Here is a 26,028-nt window from a genome sequence, read left to right as displayed (position 1 = left end):
CACACACACACACACACACACACACACACACACACACACACACACACCCCTTTCATATTCTGACCTTGGCCACACAACTTCATCCATAAGATTGCCTATATTTTCTGGAGGAAAGTAAGCTGCAAATCGCAAAGTTCCAAGAACCTTTAGCTCTGATCCCCCAGTGGAAACCAAATCTGTGGATTGGCCACATTCTCTTCCTTGTCTTCCCATCCTCCCTTGGATGCTTGGAACCCTTGTTGAAAACACACCTGCACACGTGAGCTCGGGCGATAGTCAAAAGAGCCAGCTTTCGTGAAACGCTGGCCCTTTGCCAGGCAGGGAGCACTAAGAAAGATGTCACCAGCTGCCTCCTGGAACAAAGGCTTCCACTGTCGGGAATGGGGGGAGGGGCCAGGTACATTCCCTGGTGGTGTAGGACGCACACCCAGGGCATTTTGGGTTTCTGATTTTCTTTTTCCTTAGTGAGCCCTTCCACGCTTCGGCTCAGCTTTCTTCTACAGTTTCCCACAGAAGCAGGGGAAAGGAAAATACCCACCTCACACCTGCACTGCCCTCCACCAGTTGACTACTGCAGAGCGTTGTTCGCAGACAAAACCTGCTCCACCTTGTCTGTGGTGATTGGTGGCTGATGATGTCACAGCATAAAACTCAGCCTCATTGTTCTGTCTGTGGGAAGGCCCCAAGAAGCAGGCAGCAGAGCTCTTGCTCTCTTGTTCCCTTCAATTGGCCCCTTAGCTGAGGTGGCAAAGTTGGGAGCAAAGCCTGCTGCCTTTCCTCGGCTTATCTGCAGAGGCTGCACCTAGATCAGGGTAGTCGGCAGATGTAGGAAGAGCTAAAAAGACGATGCTTGCTGGAATGGTCCGTCATCTATCGCACCAAGAAGATTTTGGTCAGTCTGTTTTAAGAGGAGGCAGGCCTTCTGAAAGAAGCCACAGTCCCCTAGCCCAAGAAAGGATAGGGGGAGGTGTTTAGGAAAATAAGTAATAATCACTGAATTGTTCTTCTTTCCAGGGGGAGGGACACCGAGGCCCTTTGTGGGCCGGGCAAGCAGTGTCTTGCTGAGTTACACCCCCAGCTTTTTATTTTGAGACTGGGTCTTGCCAATTCACCCAGAGCAGGCCTTGAGCTGCGGTCCCTCCTGCACCGCTAAGCCCCACAGAACATTTTCATGTGGCTCTTTGTAAGCACTGGAAGGTTCTTTTGCTGTCAGTGTCCACAGAGATGACCTTTAGCACAGTGCTGAGGGCATGATATCACCTCCCATTTAAAGGGCCTCAGCAGCAGTGGTCCCCTGGGGCTCTGCACTCACTTGGCCTCCCTGACCACGCTGTGGCACAGAAGGAGCGATTGGGGCTGCTGGTGACCTGGCAGAGCAGGCCTGTCCTGAATCCTTCCAGACGGTCAGGTTGGCATCATGGGTTTGTTTTTTTGAGAAAGGATTTCCCTGTGTAAAAGTCCTGGCTGTCCTGGGATTTGCTTTGTAGACCAGGCTGGCCTCAAACTCACAGCAGTCTTTCTGCCTCTGCCTCTGCCTCCCTGAGCACGGGATCAAAGACATGCATCACCACACCCGGCTATGCCATGGGTTTGGTACTGTCTGATAGTTACTGTACTAGCCTTCATCCCCAGAATCTGCTCAGGTCATCTGGGAAACAAGTCAGGGCCAGGTTCCTCCCTCAGGGTTTTCTGTAGCAGAGAGCACCCATGGCCGTACCCCAAAGCTCTTTTGTTCTTCGAGGTGTGCTGGTGGCTGCCTGTAGACTTGGTGAGGTCTCTGGTGGCTACCCCTTTATGATCGTGAATTAGCACTCCGTCCTAACTGCCATTTCCAGCCACTGATCGGCAAAGCCACCCGCTTGCTCGTCAAGTGGAAGGTGTGAGTGTATCTGACAGGCGGCTCTGTTGGCAGGACAGAGGATTGGGGTAGGAGTCCCTCCTGTCCCTGGGGCTGACCTTGGTGACACTCAGCTATATTTGCTCTTCCTTGGGTGCCGAAGCTTTGATTTGTTTGCTGGAAGACTGTCCAGAGCTGGCCTGGCGGCCATGATCACTCAGCGTGTGGCCTTCCACGTGGGTTGTGTTGGTGCTGGGCTCCTGTGCAAACATACAATCACCGGGCTATCTTTGGATGTGTTGTGGTGTAGCTTCACCTCAGAAGACAGGATGGTACAGCTTGGCTTACTTCTTCCTGAACAAAAACACCCAAGCCCAAATCATACACGTCGCTTTCTGGAATTCTCTGGCAGACGGCTCAGCCATCCGTTAGGCGGTTCCCTCGTGTCGATGTTGTTTTCTATGTGGAGAAAGCGGAGATTGGATGAACAGGTGGTGGTGAGTACGCTGGTGGCAGCCACCGAAGGTTGCGTGAGCTGAGCCTCCAGCCCCTCAGCTGGGTGTGTGCCGACCCCTCTTCTAAGCCGGGTGAGGTGTTCGAGCAGGTGAGGGTGGAGAGAGACACCTAGACCATGTCACCACAGAGATCCGGATTTGGCTGGGGCCTGATCGCTAGAGCTGCAGTTTATGGTGATTCTAGAAAACCTCATGTCCAGGTAGCTGAGCGGCCATTCTTCATCTTTCTTCACCCCTCACAGGGGGTTCACCCCAGCACGTGGGAAGCACAGTGGCAGCTTGGACAGGCCGCTCAGCGGAAGGAACACTGTCTAGCATGTGAGAGATGCTGCCTCCCATCCCCAGCATAGAAACCAACAAGGAAGCAAGCAGCATGGTGATTCTTTTGCAAACTGAGAATTGTTGCTGTGTTATAAACAGGCACCACTGGTACCTAAAGTGACCCTTGAAGCACATCTGGGTTATAACTTCTGACCTTGGCTTAATACCGCTGGCCATTGCCCGCTAATGGACAGGCAGGTCCCCACACCCCTACAGTACCTAATATTGATGCCTCTGCCCGTGTCTAAGTGCAGCCATCTCTCTGGCCTTCAGTCTTCAGAGTCTCAAGGCAAATGCAGGCCAGAGAAAGGAGGTGTGGAACAGCTGGGACCCTCTGTTCCCCAAAGCACACAAAATGAAAGTGGGAATTGTGTGGGACAGGGGTCCCCTCATGGCGAGCAACCAAACACCGATGGTGCAGTGGGTGATAGGACTCTCAGTTTTGTCCACTTATCCTTGGGCCCTTGGGCTTACCTTTGGTGAGGAATGGGCAACAGTGGGCAGTCATTCTGCCATGGGGTTAGCTGGCTTGGGAGTACATAGGGCTTTTGGCTTACATTGCACAGTTCACCTACTTGGATTAAGTGGTTCTAGGTGGACATCTGTCCTGTGATGCAGGACTCACAGCTATTCCTGCAGGGACTGGGCACACAGATCTGTCCTTTGCCATCGCTGTCTTTCCTTATGATGGGTTTCCTTTTATCTGTTTGCCCTCCTTATCTCCTGCCATTGAATGCTCAGGGAGCTCGTCTCTCTCTTTCCCTCTGAGGGCATCTTGGAGGCTCAGCTCTCTTCATTACACTGCACAAGTTCTTTCCAGGTATTAGAAGTCATCCTTTCGAAATTGTGTCCAATTGGCCCAGGAAGAGCAGGCACAGAAGTGGAAGCTAATTGGTACACTGGAAAAATCCAGCTTCAGCACTCTACTGTCTGGCGTTAGGAAGTCCAGTGGCCATTTCTTGAGGGTCTGACGCATATCTGATCTGGGAGCCACACAGGACAGGTGGCTCTGGGACACATTAGGGACACACCTGTCCTGTGCGACTGAGCGTGAGGGGCCCAGGTGGCTAGTGTGAGTTGTTGGTCCTAGTGCCTTTTGAACAGGGTGTCCCTTGTGGCTCGAGTAGAGCATCTTCCTGCCATAGGCTGGGTGTCATGGATAGGCACAGAGGGCCAGGATTGCTTTAGGTTAATCAAAAGGTAGGAGCCTTCCTTCCCAGGTTCCTCCCCTGACTCTCCAGGCCTTTCACTTTTGTGTGTGGGAAGAAGTGTTTGTCTGGCTCCTTTAGACGCGGCTGGCTGAGGTCACCCTGCAGAAGGAGACAGATGAACTCTTCATACAATGCTGAAGTCAGACCCCTGTCTCGTGTCTGGCTGAAGTCACCACTCACAGGCTCATGCTGACCCTGACCCTGACCCTGACTAGTCGGGTGCACACTGGACTTGTACACTCCGGCTCCCTACTAAAAAACAAAGTCTTCCTCTGAACCATAGGACGTGGCACAGGGGGTGGAGCGTGTGGATCCTGCTTGCTGTTTGTAAGGCTCGCACGCCTGGCGCTGGTCAGAGGCCGCACCCCGTTGGGCTCCCAGCCCTCTGCCAGATCGTATGCCAAGTACTGCTTGGTCACCTCTTCCTCTGTGTGAAGCCTAGTGTGGATGCCTTTCACGCATGCTGCTGGCTGTCCTTGGTTGTTGTGCTTGGGACACTCAGAAGGTGCCCGCCCTTCTGTGGTTGTGTGATGTGTGTTCTGTAAAGTGTGCAAGGCGTGACTTTAAGAAATAGTGTATGTGTGTATAGGTATGCGTGTTTTGTGTGGGTGTGCACAAGAGAAAGTGCAGGCGCCCACGGAGACCAGAAGAGGGATGGGATCCCATGGAGCAGGAGTTCCAGGGAGCAGGGAGCCAACCAGGGGATGTGCCCAGAACAGAGCTCAGGCTTTTAACAGTAAGCCGTCTTTCCCGTAACAAACAGGATAGGTGAGGGGAGCCAACGGTGGACATCTTAGGGATGGAGGACTTAAACTTGGTATATAGGTCCTTCTGTGGCCGGGGGAGGAGCTGGCAAGGTGGGGCTCCGCATGAAGAGGCTGGAGGAGTTCTTAGTCTATGGGAGGCACCGGCCTGTGTGTAGTTCTGGAGTTCTGTTTGGTCTTAATATTTAAATCAGTGGAGTTATGCAGGACAATCCTTTTCTGTCTGTCTTCTCTCGTGTGGCATGAATCTGTGTATTTCATTTGTGTTGCTCTGTGTCACAGTGTGGTGGGCCCTCCGTGCCCGTGAGTTCTGCCTCAGGACCTGATATGCGTAGCCTTAGTCCTTACTCCCTAGACAATACAGAAAGATACTGAATATGCACAGCCTTAGCCATTATTCCCTAACGCACCATGTCTACATAATATAACTATTATGCATAATGCCACTATTTGCACAATATAAACATTGCATTGTGCTACAAGTTGTCTAGAGACGATTGAAAATATGAGGTGTGGCTGAGGATGTCGCCTAAGTGATGGAATGCAGGCGGTCCTGTGCTCAAGCCCCACCGTCACATAAGCTGACCGCTACTGTTACAGTACATGAGGAGGTGGAGGCAGGAGGATGGCTAGTTCAGCATTCTCTCGTCTCCACAGCCAGTTTGTGGTCAGTCTGGGCTATGTTAGGCCCTGCCTGAAAGTGAACAGATGAATGGATAGCTAAATAAAAAAATAAAATAAAATAAAATAAAACGTTTGGGCGGCTTTGCATAGATTATCTGCAATTATTGTGCCATGGGGCAGAAGGGACTGAGGTATTACGGGTTTCGTATGGGGGAGGTACCCTTGTCACCAGCCCTGTGTGGATACAGAATAACAACTAGACTTAATTTTTTTTTTTTTTTCTGTATAATGTACGGTATAGTCGTGATGTGCCTAACCGTTTTTGGTTGCTGTTAGTCATTTGGGTTATTTTCAATTTTAGAGTATTAGAAGCAAAGCTGATATGAGCATTCCTGTGCTATTCTTGGTGAGCATAGACCTACCTTTCTTCTCTCCCTCTCTGCCCCGTGGCACAGTATTGCCCACTCTTAGGTGCTTTTGTTGTTTGTGTTTTTTTGTTATTGTTTTTTAGTTTTTTTGTTTTGTTCTTGAGAGTGTTTTGTTATGTGATCACTAGCCTGCTACTCACTCTGTAGCCTCTGGCTGGCCTCTAGCTGAGTGCTGGAACCACAGACCTGTCCCACCATGCCTGGCTAGCATTCATCTCTGTTGCCTGTATGGACAAGAATGGACTGGCAGCTTCAGGTGGGTGTGTGGTTGGAGCATCAAGAACCAGTGCCTAGGAGTTCCCCAAAGCATTCCTGGACCTCAGGGTCTGAGTTCCGGTTGCTCCCTCTCCTTGCCTGCTCTTGGCATTGTCAACCTTTAATTTAGTCGTTTCACAGCTATGTAATAGTGTCTCATGGTTCTGATTGACATTTCCTGATGACTAATTGTTGAGTAGTCTTCGTTCATGAGTGTTGATAGTTTAACATTTTCATGTCTTTAGCCTGTTTTCTACTTGCATAGGTTTCTGTCATGGTCTGAGGAGTGTTCCTGGAATGACATGGTTATAACAGCATCATTCAGCCACCGAAAAGGTGCCCATTGGCGGGTGGATGAATGGATAAACGGGATGCAGTGTCGATGGAATAATATTCAGCCACAAAAAGGGAAGGAATATAAGAAAACATGCCAAGTCAAATGAACCAGACGTAAAAGGCCAGGTACAGGGTTGGGGAGATTGCTCATTAGTTAAGAGTACCCACTGATCTTGCAGAGGACCCGAGTTTGGTTCCTCAAATCCAGTTCAGGTGGCTCACAGCCATCACTAACAACATTCCCAGGGGAGCTGATACATATATATATATATATATATATATATATATATATATATATATATATATATATACACACACACGTAGACTCATACAAGCACTCATAATTAAAAATAATATTGTTTTAAAAGGACACATATCTAGAATTGTCCAATTTGTGGAAACAGAGCAGAGTAAGATTTCTGTGTGCTGGAGAGGTGAGCGGAATAGATGGTATTGTTTCTTGGGAACATAGGTTCTGGTGGGGCTGATAAGTTCTGGAAACAGGTGATAGTCGTAATACAAACAACATGACCCCTAATGTGCCCTTAAAAAATGGTTAAAATGATAGCTTCCGTGTTAGATCTTTCTTATTACAAAAGGCATACAAGCTGGGCAACCGCCACAGGAAGAGGCTGCATTTAGGAGCCTGTGCCAGAGTTCAGGGGTGGTTCAAGGCAAGTGAGGAGAGAAGGGAGGGAGTCTGGGAGAATTTGAGCAAGAGTGCACCTTCCTCCTCAGGCAGAGTCAGTGGTAGCCCCTGGCTTCTGGCATGGCCCCCTGAGTGTTGCTGGAATACAGAAGAAGCTAGACTCTGGGAGACATTACCATTTCCGAGTGCGACCAAGGCAGATGTGGAGAGGACCCAGCTGGGATGGTCAGCTGCAGAGTCCCCTGTCCCCTGCCACTGTGGTGGCCGAGGTGCCAACAGCAGCAGCTACTGCTACTGCTTCTTTTTCCTCCTGCTCTTCCTTTTCCTCCCCCTTTACAAAATTTGTTTATTTTATTTGTATTTGTGTTTTGTCTGCATGTACTTTCCACACGTGTGCCTAGTGTCCATGGAGACCAGAAGAAGGCGTCAGGTAACCTGTAACTAGAGTTATAGGTGTTTTTGAGCCCATGGGGGAGCTGGGAACTGATCCCTGGGTCTCCGGAAGAGCCGTCAGTGTTCATAACCACTGAATCATCTCTCTAGTACCCACTGTGGTCTCTTGGTTGACCTTCATGGAGGCACATGGCTCCTGTGGGGAACTCCTTTTTCTGCACACACAGGAGGACAGGTGGATGAGGCACTGTGACTCAATCCTCATGGCTAAGCCGTTGGCTGTTCATTGGGTCTGTCAGCCAGTTCAGGGTTTTTTGATGTCACTGTCCCTTCCTTGCTGCCTTTGCTTACCCTTGAACATGGAGTCAAACTGAGGGCTTGGGCTAAGTCAGTCTTAGGATACAAGACATGTGTAAGGCCCTGCAGCTGTGTGGGTTCATCAGTTAAGATGCCTGTGCCTCATGCTGGAGTTCAAAGCGGTTTTCCCCCATAAATTTCACCGCATATCTTTGATCAGCTATTTAGCAAATTACGGGGTTGGGGACTCACAGCCTGTCGCTCCTCATTGTGCCCGTGAAAGTGTACAGCTGTTGGGAGGAAGGGACGTCACTAATTTGAGGCCTTTAAAGGACTGCCATGTGTTTGGTACCTTGGCTCTACTATTGAAATCTCTCGTGGTGGAGAGATTTGTGCAACACTCAGATTGGTGGTGGTGGAAGCGGCGGTGGTGTCATTGTCATGCAGGAAGGCTGAAGTAGACAGGATTCTGTTTCTTTTCCTTTCGAGAGAAGCATAGCCCAGGCTGTCCTTGAATTCAGAATAGTCCTGCCTCAGCCTCCCCAGGGCTGGGTTACGGGCACATAACACTTGGCCCATACTAAGGAATTATTTCTTTTTATATGAAAAAGAAGATAAAAAGAAAGGATTTTTTTTTTTTTTTAAACCAGTAGTTAACTTTTTAGAAGAATGCACTGGGCGAGGTAACTCTGTGGTAAAGCCTGCTATGCCTGATGACCCAGGTTCAATCCTTGGAATGCACATGGGGGAGAACTAACTCCCACAAGCTGCCCTTCTGGCACTTAGGAGCTGTAGGACCCAGAGGCTAGTTACCTGATTTGCAGTTTGTTCAGATCCCATGACCCCTTTCACCATCGTCGCTGTTCGAAGCTATCACTCTGTGGAGGCCAAGTGGCAGGTGTGGGGGATATTTGGTTAAACTGGAATTCTCGTAGGTAGGCCGTGATTTCGGTTGTCTTAGATGTTCCCAGCGTCTGGTCCCTTTTCCACCGTTTATCCGGATGGTTGTAACTGAGTGAGCTCTTTTTCCTGCCATCACCCCGCATGCCTCAGTGGCTCACGGGGGTGAGAATAACAACCGAGGATCCACAGTTCCCTCGATGGCAGAGCTTCACTGTTGCCCTAGCACACTCTGGTCACTTGCCCGGTGTGATGCTGGGACAGAAACCAGATTGAGGAGAGGCAGGCAGAGTCTGTTGGGCTGTACCTTTTCCTCTGTCAGCCTGTGGCCATGGCTCCTGGGCTCTGGTCCCACAGTGCTGGATCCCCTGGGCGTGAGGTGTCTCCAGGAACAGGGCGGTCACTTCCTGAAGACCTTTGACAGTAGTACCCTATGACAGTGGTTTTTATATGTGAACAGAGTGCACACTCCTTCTCCCAAGTGAGTAGTCTTTCTGAAGGGTGCTCGTTAAATCTGTACCTGAACTGGGCTAGTCAGCTGGCCCATTTTTGGAACAGTTTTCTGGCTGTGGTCCTCGGTGCAAGTGTTGATGCTGCTCTGGAGCTCATGGGAGGGCAGGTGGTGAGAATGGCTTCTTGAGAATAAGACTTGCCCAGACCACAACAGCTAAGGGGGGGGTGGGTGTCACAGTACTAAGTGACATTTCCTGACACACACACACCCCGCCCCAGGACACGTGTGCTCTCTTAGACTTTAGATTTTAGCCCATTGGGCAAGAGTGTCTGCCCACTGTGAACCAGAGCCAGCAGCAGTCCTGCTACAGTAAAGAGTTTTAGGAAGGCAGGTGGTGGGTCACCCCATATTGGGCCCCTGGCCCTCTGCATTGGCATTTTAGGACAGGCAGACACAGACTGTAACCTCTTGACTCTTCTGGGTCCGTGCTGGCTAATCTTGTCAATGGCAAATTGAGTCTTCTGTAGAAACTTGGGAGGGGTTTGGCTCTGAGCCCAGAACGGTTGGAATTTTAGAACTTAAAGAGCTCGTGGTGGCTAACTTTTCACAACTGGATTTTAAGAGGAGAAGGAAGAACTTTAGGCTATACTTTCGCGTGGTCCGGGAGGGAGGTGTGTATGTGGGAAATCATCCGCAGCAGGAAGGGAAAGGCTGTGGCTATGCATTTGCCAGACCTGGCCACGGCAAGCCAGGGATGTCGCTGTGGGAATGAGATTGGCCATACAAGAGCCCCATAGGAATGAAGAATGGGAGAGAGTTGGCCCTGACAGGCATTGGGTGCAGAGGAAACTTCGGCTTCCCTGGTGAAATTGTGGGAACCCAGTCTTTGCTGTAACTAGAACTGAGTTAATTTAGTTTACAAGCCGGGGGTGTCACAGAAGACACACATGACCTTGCTGAGGAGCACGGGTTTACCCCTTGCTGGCTGCGTACCCTCCCAGCTTTGTTCTCCCCTGGCTCTTTCTTCCCAGAAGTTTGCTTGTGCTGCCTCTTTCTTGCTTCGTCGTCTGTGTCTTGCAGAAGCCCATAGAACATCTGGATAGGCCTCTCTGTAGCCCTGGTGTCTGAAAAAGGTCCTGAACTGTCAGTTGAAAACAGTAGTCTCCTTTTCATAATTAGGGGATATCCAGAGATACCTTGAGGAACTCAACTCTAGCCACTTCCCTGTCCTCCTGTCCCCTAAATCAAGTTAGCCATCATGCAAATGCTTTTCTTCCTTTTTACAGTTCTGTGACATTTGACATTGTCTCCCAGAAGCCTTTCGTTTTCTTTCCTCCTTTCTGGTATCACTCTAGCCAGCGTCAGCTTCTCTACCAGAATCTGTACTAAGTGCACATGTAAGCCTGACCTGCTAACTAGAGACGTGTTCACAGTTCACCATAGCTGTGGTTGAGGCTACGGCCTCCGCCAGTGGGAGAGGACACACCGAGCAAGGCGTGACTGGCTGCCTGGCAGGTGGCAGGTGGCATAGCTCAGTAGAGTCTTGGACCCTGAACAGGGGTCTCTAGTGAGCAGGGAAGAGGGTGCAATTGGCTGGGAACAGCCAGCGCAGGTACGAGGTGTATCCCAGAAAATGTGACGGAAGAGAACTGTCCTCTTGGAAGCACAGGACCACAGCTGGGGCTTATTGGGGCTTTGGGCTTCACTAAGAATCCAAACTGTTTCCTGAAGGAAGTGGAGGACGGAGGTGTGGGAAGAATGAACACTGGCATTACGGGGTGCTGGCTTGGAGAGGGTAAGGCTGTGGTGCTGTTCCTGCAATTCACACCTGCAGTCTTGAGACGGTAGAGAGACGAACCTCACCAAATGGCGGTCCTGGAAAGCACTAGCAGATGGGATGGGTGGAGTGAAAAGCAGCGACCAAGGGTGAATTTTCCCAGCCAGTGGGTGGGTGTAGGTGGCTTTTGGCTCTGGGAGGAGGAAGCTGTGTATGACCTCGGGAGTAGAGTGGTCGATTTGGGACTTCTCTGTGCGGTTGCCTGCGGGGGTTCTACGTAGATGTACTTTAAAGCGTTTGGTTTTCAGGAATGTAGTCAGAAGGGTGAAGCTCAAGGTCCAATGGCTTTATGAAGAGCCGCAGATGAGAGAACACAGGCCATCCAAGACTCTGAGCAATGAGAGCAGTAGGGAGAGGAGCAGGAGGCATTCCTGGGCTCCCAGAGCAGGGGTGGGAGTTTCCAGGAAAAGCCATAGACAGGCCACAAAGGAGATTATGATTGAGCCTTTTCTCAGAAAGCCACTGTGGGCCTCAGTGGAGTGAGTGGTGGAGACAGAAGCCAGCTTGCAGGGGGAGTGATGAGATGGATACAAATGGATTGTTTCGGGGGTGTGGTTTGAGAAATGGTGACAAGAGCAGATGGTGGTAGCCTAATCTTTCAGGAAGCCTACTAGTGGGAAGGGAGAGGACAGTGGCCCAAAGGGTATAGAGTGAAGGGGACCTCAGCATGTCAGTAGCTGATAGGGAAGCTAACATGAGAGGTTTAAATGTGTGATGGGTGGGTGGTGCTGACGACTTTGTATTATATGAGTGTTCTTAATGGGAGGAAGTTGGGGGAAAACATTGTAGAGATGAAACCACTTTCCCAGGAGACTAGAGGGGATGAACTGTACATTTTTGACAGCTTTCTCTGAGACAGGTGTGGGTGCTGGAGGGCAGGGAGCCCTGAACCCACTTCCTCAGAGAGAAAGGGAAAAGAGCACAGAACGTGTCTGTAAGAGGGGGGCTCATTGAACGGTGGGGTGGGAGTGGGGATGGAGCAGGCCACTTGAGCCCCAGAGCCAGGTCAGGAGAAGCCCACTGGGTAGCACTGAGACCCCACCTGTGGTCTCAACACTGCTGGGAGCTCGAAGCCCTGCACATGTCTATTCCCCTTCGGAAGCTGGTGGTCCAGGTGTTAGCTTTCTATCTCATTTTCCAATGTATCAGAAGCGGAATTTTAGGATTCAGGATCACCCTCCTGACCCTCTGTTTAAATGGGTTGGCAGTTCAGACACTCCCGGCTGATGGCAGTGCGGTGTTTTTTCTGACACAGGTTTTAAACACACAATTTGGAATTAAAAATATTGTGAGTCTTCCACTTACACTGTGATTATTTTCTGGAAGTAGGTTCTTTCTACAGGGGCAGTCATTCCGAGGTGGTTTGGCTGTTGAAGCAGAGCTGCCCCTTGGCTCCTGGCTCCTATCTGCTCTCTTTCCTCCCCACAAGCCATCCCCCTTTCATTCAGGCAGGAACAGGGTCTGAGCCAGGTAGCGCTGGTGGCAGAATCCTACCTTCTCCTCGTGGGGTTCCCAGCTCTGTGTGTATTCCTGCCAGCTGGGTGGCAGTATTGTGAAAGAAGGGCGCCCACTTTCATTTTAGCACCTGCCGTATGACCTCATGGATATCTGCCTAGACCCCGGCACTTTGGTACCAGGTTGGAGAAGCTTGTCTACTCAAGCGCTGTTTCCTGGGTGCTGCTCAGGCCCGCAGCTGTTCCAGGCGTGATGACAGGGTTGCATTGCGGGTTGGGAGCTATAGAACAGCAAACAACAGGTGACATTTATAACATGTCAAAGCGGAGCATACATGTTGGGAGCAAACCAGGAAAATGGCGTAAAAAGTGTGGTATCTGGCGTTGGTGGTGATGATAAAGATCCCAGGCCTCACACAGGCGAGCCATTGGCTCTTCCACCGAGTGACATCCCCAGCCCAGGATCAGAAGCTCTAAGCAGTGCGGTGGGGGTTGTCAGCACTGAGAGCCGGCTGTTTGACTACTGGGTCAGCTGTGTAAGACGTTCGCACCCTGAGAGGCAGAGGTCATTCCTCTCTTCACTGCTCGGTTATTTCTAGAGCCTAGAGAGAAGTACTGGGCCAGTAACAGGTTGTATATACATATACACATACATATTCATATACACATACATACTTATTCAGATTATATATTTGTTTATATGTTTATATATTCAAATATATTTATATATTCAAATGCATGGGTTTTTGATAAAGAGAATGGATCTGGGAACATTCTCTTCAGACCGAGGAGCAGCAAAGAGCATGGGCTGCTGAGTGTGGAGTGGCGGGAAGGCCTGTGAGCAGCAGGGAGGCCTGGGACTCGGCAGGAAGGGGTGAGGATCTGGTGGGCTCCTTGGGAGTTTTCCTAAGGGGTCTGTGAGGTAATGTTAAGATGGGGCTGCTTGCTTTGTCCACTCTGGTTGCCGGCGAGCACGCAGTGGAGTGTTCTAGAGGTGTGTGTGATGTTGCAATAGGCAAAACACAGCAGCAGATCGAGGCCAGCTGTCCTCATTAAGACATGTGCGAAAATGTCAGACAGAGTTACTTTTCAGGTTTAGAATTGTTGTAGAGAGACAGAAGTGAGCGAGTTATGACGGATGAGGCCAGGGTAGGGTTGAGTTGTTAAGGTAAGAGGGCTTACACAGATGGGAGTGGTCCCGTGGGGCAGAAGAATTGACGCAGAAGAGACAGTGGGAGACGCTCAAGAGCTCAGGCGAAGCATGGCTTCAGATACAACACGAACACTGTTCCCGGACCTTCATTGCCACGGCAAGGCAGAGGAGACAAGGATAGCCACTCATTAATGAGAGAAGCTCATAGAAGAACATTATGAAGGTAAAGAAACCAAAGACCTTGTGAAGAAAAATGGTCAGAAGAGCCAAAGTGTGCAAGATAGCTGTCAAGTGACAGGAACTGATGAGGCTCTAGATACCCCTAATGGTAAATTTAAGATTGCAGGGTGAAATTTCTGTGGTTTTCCTGCATAAGAATAGCATCCTTGAGAAGTTAACATTTCAGAGTGTTCATTGATGGCAGACAGCTTCATAAGGTTGGGTCGCTTGTCACTTGGGGCTGTTGTGCGTCTTGGATGGTTAGAATGAAGCGTGGGATATCTACTAGGCTGAACCTCTCCTGCTTGCCAGCCTTGACCATAGTATGTTTTAAGATTCCGTAGCGGTCTTGCTATGTGGGCGAAACCACTGAGAACCCCTAGATTTTGTTTCAGGTTAATTCCAGTTGCGTACTGGAATATATTCCAAGCCCCTGGCTGTAAGGCTGAGAGGTCGTTTTAAGGCAGCCCCTCTAGGGGCCACAGCATTTTTCTGAGTGTTCCATGATGGCCTTCAGGAGGTACTCGTGTCTCTGGACTGCCGGCGCATGGCAGCTCTGGTCCTTGGACTCTCCTCATCAGTTGCCAGCCACTGTGTAGTTAGAGCCACTTGACAACCCACTGTTCCACAGGACTTAATGAAGTACCTACTGTGTGCCTGGACCAGGTGCAGAGCAGAAAGGAGCCAGCCATGTGGAGGAGGAAGCACTTGGAATTACCTATTGCCTGTGTGTCCCCCCCCCCACTCCACTACCCCCGTCAGTGGCATTTTCTCCCCAGCCCAACTCTCGCACCCCTCTCTGCTCTGTGCATTTTAAAGAAGGGTGGCTGAAACTCATCTCTCCTGCCTGCCTTGAGTTCCTACAGTGAATGGGGTGTGTGTGTGTGTGTGTGTGTGTGTGTGTGTGTGCGCTGGAGCCTGCTAGAAAATGGCGACAGATTAGTACTGTTTTAACTGCTTAGCCTTTCAGAGGCCAAGAGGCAGCATTTGTAGGCAACTAGCCGTCCCTTGCTTCCATTTATGAAAGGCCCCATTCATAAAGAGTAGATGCCCTGATAAACGGTGATAGGGAGAAGAATCCTGCGCTTCATATTCTTGCTAAATGTGCTTGAAGCTACTTATCCACTGATACTCAGTTTGATATGCAGCTGTTATACCAAGCATTCATCTTCTAGCAGATGTGCTTACCCATCCATTTAAAGGATCCTGAGTGCACATTGTGCTGAGCCTTCATTTCTGAAGCCGAATTTTCAAACCGGCTAAGACCGTGGTTTGTAGGCAGTTCCAACTCTAACAAGGCTTCATGGCTCCTTGAGGTCTTCTAGCTTTCTTTTTTAAAAGATTTACTTATTTTTTTAATTTTCCGTGTATCTGTGAGTGCCTATGTGTGTGTATGTGTACCATGTGTGTGCCTGGTGCCGGAAGAGACTAGCAGAGGGGCCAGATCTCCTGCAATGGGAAGTACAGGTGATTGTCATTTTCTGTGTGACTGCTGGGACCTCAGCCTGGCTCCTCTACAAGTACTTTGAACTGATGACCCAAACTTCTTGAAGCTACAATTTACCTTGAACAAAATGGAGGAGCTAGGGCTGGGAAGATGGCCCAGTGCTTGAAGCACTTGCTGTGAAGGGAAGGTGCACCAGAGTTCATGGTGGTGTGCTGGCCTGTCTGAAATTCAGTGTCAGAAGGCGGGTATGCAGGGCACCCCTGGAGGACGTTGCCCATTGTTACCAGCCTCAGTTGGGAGTTCTGGGTCTGAGAATGATGGCATCACTTCCAGGAACAGCTTCAGTGAGACAGCTTAACTTTATTCAGGGGAGATAAAGAGAATATAGAGGATCTGACAGGTGCCCGCAGTGTGCTTTATTTGCATTTCGGCAGCATGGTCCTGTCATTTGAACAGGATCACAATGCCTAATTATCCTATGGGCAGCAGGGGGAGAGCGTTTGCAGGGAGAGATGAGTTATAAGTTATGCTCCAGATATGGTTAGGTGTCTGTGCCTAGAGATGCTCTCCAGACAAAGTCAGGCAGAGAACAGGACCCCTGCTGGGGGAGGGAGTCCTCCATTTATGCCAAGCTCAGAGATTGATCTGGACATGGCGGGCTGGGACCTTAAACAGCAGGGTCCTCCGACAGAGACAGTGTATCTGCCAAATGGAAGTACGGCCAAACTCATACAGATGTCATTCTTTTAGCCCCTCCCTCATATTGCTATCACCATACCTTCTGAAACCAGCAGAGAGGCAGAGCAGTGACAGGACAGAGACTCAAGTTAGACTCACTTAGGGGACAAACCTCCATTCATGGTGTCTCCAGAGAGTTTTAACTGAGGCAAGGAGACCCTGGGTGAAGGCAGGACCGTAGCACTGGCTGGCATCTAAATAAAAAGGGAACACAGGGAGGGAGAGGGTCTCCAGCATTCAGCTCCTGACCTTCCCAGATGGGAGTCAGCTCTTTCGCCACAACTGAGAGCTGCTCCTGCTGCTGTCTTACCCACCCTAATGGACAGACCATGTCCTCTGCCCCATGAGCCACAATAAGCCTTCTCCTTCCCTGGCTGCGTCTCGCCAGGCATCTGGGCATGGCACCGGGAAAGGCAGTTGATTATTAGACATTTTATATTCGTTACCTCTGTTTCTTCAGAACTCGGGTTCTTTTCATTTTACAGATATGAAGGCTGCAAAGCACAAAACCTGTAAACATTTTCTTCTTGGTAGCTTGTTTTTTTTGTGGGTTACTTTGGGCAGCGTTGAGTGTGTTGGTGGTGGCTCTGGGTTTTGGGGGTGTTTGCTTCAGTTCTAGATGCTTCGTGAGTGTTTTGGGCAGCAGAATGTGAGGCAGAGGTCACTTTGTTTTTGGCTCACTTCATCTCGCAGTTGCTTAAGTTTCTTTGTTTTCACAATGGAATAGGTTGTTGGCAGAGAAGCAATAAAAAAAACAGAGAAGTTATAACCGAGGTCAGGCTGTTCTTGAGAATTAGAGACTTTGAAGAGAACCCAGAGGTCATGAGATCTCAGTGTCAGTGGAAAACCTCTAGGGGAAGTCTTCTCTGTAAGTCTTCTCCCAGTTCTTCACTTTTCTCAGCCATGAAGGCTCAGGTAGGTGCTTTACCATAGGGTCAATCGTTCAAAAACGGGGCTGCCTGGCTCCCGTCCTACACACACCAACTCTGCAGAAACATGGCGTGTGCCTACTGCAGATCAAGCTATGGCTACAAAACTGGCTGCAGTTGTGAGGAAGCTCACTGTTAGTTAAGAGAGATAGTGTTGTGTTTGCAGAATGGCGGGGCATGCGAAGGCTGCCCCAGCATGACTAGGATGCACAGAACGGGAAGGGGCACCACGGGGACAAGACTGATGCATGTTTTTTCTCAGTCCCGTTGGATGAGTTTGATGCTCAGGAAAAGCATGAAAAGTCAGGAAAGATCCTAGGCTAGAGCACATTTAGAAACTGATAGGTGTGGAATTGACATCTCTGTGAAAAACCTTTAAGAAACCAGGAACAGGAGCTCCCTCCGCTTTAGAGAAGACACTCATGGAAAAACTCACAATAGATATCATGCTCACTGGTGAGGACACAGTACATAAAAGCTGTGCTTGGTTGTGAAGACCAGACGCTTCCGCCGCTAAGGTCGGGACCCAGGCTCAGCTGCCTACCCCGACTGCTTCTGTCTGGTGGAATGTTGGAAGTTAGCCAGGCAAGAAAAGATGCCCACACTGAGAAGGCGTAGTCATCTCTGTTGGTGGGTGATATAGAGTCTTGCGCTCAGGAAAGCCCAGAGATTCCATCCGCACCTCCCAGGAGAACTAACAGCGGACAGCAGTGGAAGGTCAGCTGTCCTCTATCCTACAGGGCAGGACCTGCAAAAATTACAAAGGCAATTCCATTTACAGTAGTTTCAAAAAGCATGAAATACTTGAGAGTTAGCCAAGAAAGCAAACACCGGATACAGTGAAAACCACAAAACATGACTGATTGACATATATATAATCGAGAGTACACCCCACATTCTTGTGTTAAAAGGTTTAAGATGTCAGCGTTATCCAAATAATTACAAACAAAAAACTAAATTCAAATTCCTCGGGGCCCTGAGTATTCAAAAGACATACAAAGCTTATTTTAAAGACATACAAAGCTTGGAGAATTTCAGAAATTACCACAGAGCTACAGTGATCAAGCCAGGCCTGATGGCACACCTGTGCTTCCTACTTGGAAGGTGGAGACAGGAGGTTCAGGAGCATAAGGCCAGCTTTGGTTGCATAGTGAATTAGAGATCAGCCTGAGCTAAATGAGACGCCATCTAAAAAAAAACAAAAAAACCAAGCAAACCAGAGGAGTTGAGGCAGTGGCTCAGTCAGTGGAACGTTCTTCATACAAGCAGGAGGACCGGAGTTCAGGTCCTCAGGGCCCACGGCAGCGGTGATTCGCAGCTGTGGCCCTGGCCCTGGAGCTCTCTGACCAGCCTGTCTAGCCAAAACCATGCAGCCACCACCACCGTGCATGTCGCTCCCTGTTCTCCTCCGCTGTAGGCCCTGGCAGCCACGGTTGTACTTTCTGCCTCTGATTTTCACTATCCTGAATATCTCACTGAAGTGGTATCACGGAGCATTTTTGCCTTTGTTCATGGTGATGGTTATGAGAAGGGAATCACTCGTGTCCCAGGCTGGCCTTGAACTCCTAACTCCCCTGCTTCTGATCTCCCAAGTTTTGGGATTACAGGCATGTGCCACCATGCCTGGTAGGCTACGTCCTCTTGTTTTTGGTTTATCTTCCTTTGTTCATGTTTTAGTCTATTCCAGAATTTCCTTTTCGAGATTGAATAAAAATAATTAGAATAATAACAATAATAATGATGGCGATGATGTGTGTATGTCTGTACGCATGTGTATGATTTCCTTCTCTAGTTACCAGTTGATGACTTCCATGTTTTATCCATTATGAATAACACAGCCGAAAGTAAGAGCACAAGATCTTCAAGATGTTGAAGTTCCAGACTTGAGGTTGTTGTGTTGTAAAACATTTCTGTTTCTAACTCTTTGAAGAATCTCCTTATTGTTGAATTTGAACTTGCTTCCTTGGAGCTGGAGCCTTATCTCAGAGCTGTTAGCTGCAGAGCTGAGAGCAATTACAGGAGACTGAACCCTGGCCCAGAGGTCTCCCAGTCAGGCCTCTGGTTGCCCTCTGTACCTGCAGCCCAGTCACTCAGCTGCAGAAAGACCATTTGAGAAGGCAGCCATCCTGGGGATTTGGGTGCGATTTCAGGACCAAATCACAGACGCTGAATAATCTGAAATGCATTTCAGGCCCATTTCCTCCTAACAGTATTCCAAGGGAAGAACCCCCTGGCTCCTTCCAGGACCTTTTGGGATACATGAGTGCCCATGGAGTGGGCCTGGGAAAGGATCGCTTCCTAGATGGCCTTTTGGGTTCAAGATTTGTATACCTACTGGCATAAGTGCATGAGGTGGGCCTGTTCTTAGAATGTGAATCTTCCCCTCACACCTCTGTTTTTTTTGAGACGGGGTTTCTTTGTGTAACAACCCTGGCTAACCTGGAACTCACTTTGTAGACGGGGCTGGCCTCGAACTCACAGAGATCTGCCTGCCTCTGTCTCCCGAGTGCTGGGATTAAAGGGCCGCTGCCACCACCACCAACAGGCTAGAGTGTGGTTCTTATTTTTATTCTTGTATTTCTGGTTTTCTTTCCCTTTCCTATTTTTATAGAACATTCTCCTCCCCCACCCTCCCCACCATCTGTTCTAAGAGCTGGGAGTCAGGGCAATCTTTCTTATTATGAATGGAAAGTACACTGCTGTTCCCTGCGCTGTTCCGGGCTACTGTCTCCCCAGCACGCTCCTCCACAGCCCAGGAATGTGTAGACTAGACGGGCCGAGTCAGCAGTCAGCTGCCGAGAGACAAAACACACAGGGTGATGTCGACTGGCAGAGCCACACAAATGCTCTGGAAACCTGGCCTGGCTGTTTCTCCCTCCTCAGCCTCCTCACTTCCCCTGCTGCTTTCTGCCACACCTTGGTCTTCCCATCCGTAGGAGTTCTGGCACTTGCTGGCCATGTTTCCTGGTCTCCAGGTTCCTGTGACTATGAGTGTCGATTTTTCCCAGCATGCTAGGATGGGTGGCACAATGGGCAAGGAGGAGACAGGAAGACCGTGATGCCACTTTGACCTTCAGGACACAGGGAGTGACGCTTAACAGGATAGACCTGTGTGCCATTCTTCCTGGCCATTCTCAGTGTGAGTCATAGTGCTGGACAAGTGCCCTGGGGAGTGAGACGGTCCCAGTGCAAGCATAGCATAGGTGTGCGAGACAGCGCTGTCCAGACAGTGCTGGCAGCCCTGGGCTGTCTTGCTGCTGTGCTCACCTGGCTCACAGATGTGGAAAGGGAAGGCAGCCCAAGGGACTCTGCCTCGTGTAGTCTTACCCTGGGTGCCTGTTGCATTGTTCCGAGAACCAGCCTACCTCTGTTTATCTGATGTCATTAGTGCCCCGTAGGTCACGATCCCTTAGCCAGGGCACCTAATACTTGCCTGTTGCTCCAGAGCGGACACTCTGTGCCCTTTGGGGAACTAGGCTGACCATGCTCATTACAGTAGCATTTTATACACTCAAAGAGGGGACTGGGAGGGTTGTCAATGAAGGTGTGCAGCCACGACAACGGGGCATTGGTTTGGGAATGCCCCGGGGTGGTTAGCAGCTCTGGGGAAGGGAAGATTCACTTCAGAGTAGGCTGTACTCGGCCAAACGGATGTCATCTCTGTGGCTAGAGATGTGCTTTGGAAGGTCTTGGCCAAGTCATAGGGCAAGTGTGAGCACAAGGGGGGCTAAAACTGAGAAAGGCTTTAGAGATCTGTGGTGTGGGCTGAGCTTAGTGTCACACACCCCAGGGAGGCAGAATCAGGTGTTTGTGAGTTCGAGTCTAGCCTGGTCTCCATAATAAGTTCCAAAACAGCCAGAGCCAAATAGTGAGACCTTATCTCAGAAAAACAAAAGCAAACAAAACAAAAAGAAAAAGGAAAGAATTATGTGGTATAAAATCTTCAGTATGCTGGATTCAGCAAGAACTACAAGGGTCTGAGAACATTGAATCCTGCCAAGAGGTACTCAGTGGCCGCCGATCAGGAACAGAGAAAAACAGTTTTCCTTCTTGGCACAGGTAATCAGGCCAGGTATGTGCAAAATGTGCAGAATGTTGCGTTGTAACACTGGTAACGCTAAGGTGGTTGTGGACATGGTAGGGTATGGGGGTAGGGACTGGAAGGGACAGGGCAGTGCCTGTCCTCTAAGATCTGTTTACAGCCATCGATGGTTCCTTGCCACCCTTTCTTCTGCCTCATCATAAAGGCGTCTGGATTTTTCTGCTCTTACAAGCTGTCTTTTGACTGGCTACCACTTCTAAGCTAAGTCTGGACTTGTAAGAAAAAGAATGGGCTCTTTATGGCCTTCAAAATATTGTGCTTGCTGCCATGGCCTAAAATAAACCTGTGTTTAGGGGAGGCCGGAGGTTGGTTCTGATTAATCCCAGGATTTCTTTGATTTTTTTTTTGCGTTTCTTTTTCATTTGTGGGTCTGGGGGTGGGACCCAGAGTTCTACCTATGAGGAGGTGCTCTGCAGGTCAGCTACAGCCACCATTCATTTATGATCGTTATTTTAATCCTGTACTCTTGGCCACATGGCTATCGAGACAGGCTGTGCTTATTAGTAATGTGACTCTTTTACCATCCCGAGCCAGGAGGGCTGTTGAGTAAGTCACAGTTTTGTGGTTAAAAAAGCCAAGTCAGTGTGTATGGTAAGAATCTTGAACTCTTGGGCTTGTTTTCTCTACCGGGAAGCAGGAGGGGAACTGCCAATCACCTGTCCTTCCCACCTCTTCTTCCGAAACCCAAGATGCGGCCTCAGGTGCTTAACTTAACCCTGTGACGTTTCAGTAGGATTCAGAGAAAAGCAGAGCGTCCCTGCTCTACTGAGGGTGTCCTGCTGCTCAGTAATTTGTCCAGAGAAACAGCTTCACTCAGTCTTGGGGTCATCCATGTCATAGAATTTAGGACCTGTCTCCGAGAAGTGGGTCTATCAGCCACCGGCTTGAGTCCACCCACTAGCCAGTGGGCTGTTCCTTGAACTCGGTACTAAGTACAGTGCATCTTCCTAGCTCTTTCCATCACCCCATCCCCGAGTAAGGCTTCTTCATAGCAGAGCTCTACCCGGTCTCACTTATCCCAGAGGCAGCTGCGGTGAGCGCCACCAGTGTGCTGTGGCCAGAATTATTCTGCTCGGAGGACTTCAGGCTCCAAGAACTTCCAGGTCATCATCCTTCAAAGCTGGAGTCCTTCCTCCTCAGACCTTCCGAAATGGGAATTCAGAGCTGCCGGAGGAAGGCTGAGTCCTGAGGGTCACGCAGCAGCCAGGGCACTCCAGGCTGGGGGGGGGGGGGCGCCCTGCACTCCCTGCTGTGTATTTCTAAAGAGCAGGTCCAATACAACACAACCCAACAGAGATCAGGGGAGGAGCAGGTACAGGAATAGGGAAGGTTGCTGTTTCCCACCCATTCAGGTGTCTGTCTGCACATGTAAGGAAGCACTGGTGGGGACTGGTGGGGACTGGTAGGGACTGGTGGGGATGTGGACACACTATGGATAACATTGTTTTTATCGTAAAGCATGTGGGGAAACTCGACGGCTATAGACACAGCTTCCGTGTGCCATATGCTGTGGAAGCCTGTGTGAGTCTTATGTGCCAGGTGACTCCGGTGTATCTCCGGCTTCCTAGTTGGCTCTGACTTGGCCCTTTGTCTTTCTCCGGACCTCTCTTTTCTTATCGTAGTCTTTAAAGAGGGCACCCCACAAGTGAGTGCTTATGGTTTTAATCTCTTGGGTTGCTGTAGTTTCATAGTGGCCTCCATCAGAAAACTGGTAATCATTTTATTTGTTTGTTTGTTTGTTTGTTTGTTTGTTTTTTCGAGACAGGGTTTCTCTGTGTAACCCTGGCTGTCCTGGAACTCACTCTGTAGATCAGGCTGCCCTCAGACTCAGAGATCTGCCTGCCTCTGCCTCCCTAGTGCTAGGATTAAAGGCCTGCACCGCCACCACCCGGTGGGAATAACTTTTGACTGATTTGTATGAAACCTCCCACCATGGGACAGCGGCGTGACTTCCCTGTCCAGTGTCCCATGCCTTCCTTGCCTAGCTGAACGTCTCTGTAGCCCCTGAATTGCCCACGGTACCATTGTCTCCTGTGATGCTATCACCTGCTATGCTGTCAGCTCCCCAACACCCATCAGTGCCTGGAGGGTCTCCGGGCACCTCTGGCAGGGATGCCACTGCTGGGGAAGAGGCATGTCTCCTGGGAAAGGCTCATACAGGGAGATGCTGACCATATCCTTTTCTTCCTTGTTCTCCACTAGATTAAGGTGACAGTGCCAGGTGGATCAGCGGCCATTCCACTGCCCCCTCCGTGGGGCTGTGCCAAGAGTAGGAGAGCATGGAGGAGAGGAAGCAGGAGACAACAAACCAAGCTCACGTCCTCTTTGACCGGTTTGTCCAGGCCACCACCTGCAAGGGGACCCTCAGAGCCTTCCAAGAGCTCTGCGACCACCTGGAGCTGAAGCCCAAGGACTACCGCTCCTTCTACCACAAGCTCAAGTCCAAGCTCAACTACTGGAAGGCCAAAGCCCTCTGGGCCAAACTGGACAAACGGGGCAGTCACAAAGACTACAAAAAGGGAAAGGCGTGCACCAACACAAAGGTAAGCCACGGTGTTGTCAGGCCTGAGAAGAGGATGGAGGGAGAGCCAGGCCTCAGGCTACCTGAAGGGGTTTAACTCTGTTATCTGTGTTCATGTGACACATCTGTCCACCAGGCCTCATTCTGAGCGGATGTCACGTATTCAGTTATTGAACGTTTGGTTTGAGGACACATGGGTGGGAACTTTTTATTTTCCTGAAGCCCCCTCCTCCCTGCCTCACACTGTTAGGAGGATGCAGGTCCCTTAGCAGCGGCATAGCCAGGGCCATAGGAGTATCCTATGGTTCTTGGCCTGTCTCATTCCCAGAGTCGTCCTCCATACTTAGCACCTGGTAAGGATTTGTCACAAGCGTCAGGCTTCTTCCCATGGGTAGTCCAAAGGTCTGCTGTACTTCACAAACAGGGACGTTGTGAACTGGAGTATTCCTGTTGCTACCCTCACAGTATAGGAAAAACAGTTTCCTCGTGAAATAGGGTTGGGCGGAGATGTGAGATGCGCACTCACCTGAGTGGGAAGAGGAGTGAGGAAGTGAGAACGTGGGCTCACTTGGGTCCGGACAGCAGGGAGGCGCTGAAAGGGACAGAGGCGTCTCCTGCCTTCCTCTTTGAAGAGCTTTAGGGAAGTTTAGGTCAAGTTAGGAAACAAATTTCCAGTGGCTTCAGGGCTATGTTATTTTGGCTTTTCCTGACTGTTAATTTATCCTGTGGGACACCTAAAAAGCCTACCCCATGGAGAAATTTAAGATCTGAAGGCATAATTTTCATGAACGACTATACTTTAATTTAAAATAAAGTCAGGGAGTTCATTGGCAGACTATTTGCTTCACAGGCCCTGGGTCCCCAGCCTCAGCATCCCCTTTCTCCCCCCCAAAAAATCACACACACACACACACACACACACACACACGCAGAGACAGAGAGAGACAGACAGAGACAGAGAGGGCACAAAAGAGATCTAATACAAAGTCATAACCTTGTGTCTTCCTTCTGTTCATATAGCTCAGGCTGTTTAAAGTCAGTGTCCCTCTTCCCCAAGTGCTTCTGTAGTATGGGTTACCAAGAGCGTTTCCCTCAACTTTCAATCTAGAAATGATCTTCGAACTCTTACCGGGGGCTGGAGGGCTGGCTCAACAATTAGGAGCCCTCGCTGCCCTTGCAGAGGACTGGACTAGAGTGTCCAGCCCCACACTGGGTGGCTCACAGTCATGACTCCAGCCCCGGGAGATCTAACGCCTTCCTCTGGCCTCCTTGGGCACCTCCACACATGTTGACATATAAACACATGTTGTGCGTGCGTGTGTGCGTGCATGTGTGTGTGTGTGCGTGTGTGCGTGCGTGTGTGTGTGTGCGTGTGTGTGTGTGTGTTACTTTTTTAAACAATACAAAACAAACTTCTAATCATAGGCCATCTGATGCCCCCTCTGATCTCTGCTGAAGAAGTTAAACGGTGTACAGACATACACTCAGGCTCACAGACACAAGGTAAATAAGATAGACAGATAGACAGACAGACAGACAGACAGACAGACAGATAGATAGATAGATAGATAGATAGATAGATAGATAGATAGATCGATCAATCTTTTGGAAAAGTCAAAAGACTTTTCCATATATGAACCTTTGAAAGTTGCCTCCTGGGAGTCATTTACGAGGTAGACTCAGATGTGATTGCCTGGATATAGCTAATAATCTTTCCTTTGGACAGCAACCTGCTTAAACTTCCTCTGGGTCCTGTCTTGATGAAAGATGAGGCGTGATTTTCATGCTGTTTGTCGAGATGATGACCCATTTATGTTTGCTGATCTATGGGTTCTCTGGGCTGCTCGAAGCAGACATGCCAGGGTTTGACACTTCTCTGTCCAGCAACCATGAGTTCTTCCTTCAGCTGTCGCAAGTACTCTGCTGTCCTAGGCAGGCTTCAGGTGTCTTGGTCCTGGAGCATGGCCCTGTCAGTGAATGTTTTGAGAGGGGTGGTCTTCGCCCTGAAAGCAGCTCTATTTTTCAGTGTCTCATCATCGGAGCTGGCCCCTGCGGTCTCCGCACAGCCATCGACTTGTCCTTACTGGGAGCCAAGGTGGTGGTCATTGAGAAGCGAGATGCCTTTTCCCGAAACAATGTCTTGCATCTCTGGCCCTTCACCATACATGATCTCCGAGGTCTGGGTGCCAAGAAATTCTACGGCAAGTTCTGTGCCGGAGCCATTGACCATATCAGTGAGTAACACCAGCTCTTCTTGCTCCCTTGTTCAGTAGACAGAGACAGGTGGGTTCACTGGGGAATTCCTCCTCATCCAGGACCTGCATCTGCTGCCAGTGTTCTATAATCTGGTGACCTCAAGTAGGTTTAAAGGTTCTCACTTGAGGGGGAAGGGGTGGCTGGAGAAATGGCTCAGCCGTTAAGGGCACTGACTGGTCTTCCAGAGGACCCAGGTTCAAATCCACCCACATGGCACAACTGTCTATAACTCTAAGATCTGACACTCTCACATAGACATACATGCAGACAAAACAGCAATGCACATATAATAAAGGTAAGTAAATTTTTTTAAAAGTGTTTTATTTTGTTTGTTTTTTTTTTAAATATTAATTTTTTTTTTTTTTTTTTTTTTTTTTTTTTTTTTTTT

At 49.6% G+C, this 26,028-nt stretch overlaps 1 protein-coding gene across 2 annotated transcripts in view; it reads left to right on the top strand.

Moving 5' to 3' along the window:
* Mical3 (microtubule associated monooxygenase, calponin and LIM domain containing 3) overlaps positions 1-26,028 on the top strand; it is a 169,307-nt gene that overhangs the window by 38,352 nt on the left and 104,927 nt on the right. For both annotated transcript variants that reach the window (XM_055604112.1, XM_055604113.1), the window contains exons 3-4: positions 23,066-23,406; positions 25,411-25,618. In XM_055604112.1, coding sequence (XP_055460087.1) covers positions 23,143-23,406; positions 25,411-25,618 — 472 coding nt within the window. In that variant the 5' untranslated portion in view covers positions 23,066-23,142. The remainder of the gene's footprint in view (positions 1-23,065; positions 23,407-25,410; positions 25,619-26,028) is intronic.

Source organism: Psammomys obesus, unplaced genomic scaffold, assembly GCF_907164565.1.
Source record: "Psammomys obesus unplaced genomic scaffold, mPsaObe1.curated_primary_1811, whole genome shotgun sequence".
In the NCBI taxonomy this organism is placed as follows: domain Eukaryota; kingdom Metazoa; phylum Chordata; class Mammalia; order Rodentia; family Muridae; genus Psammomys; species Psammomys obesus.
The sequence above is the reverse complement of the archived record's forward strand: the minus strand, read 5'-3'. Positions and strand labels throughout refer to the sequence as shown.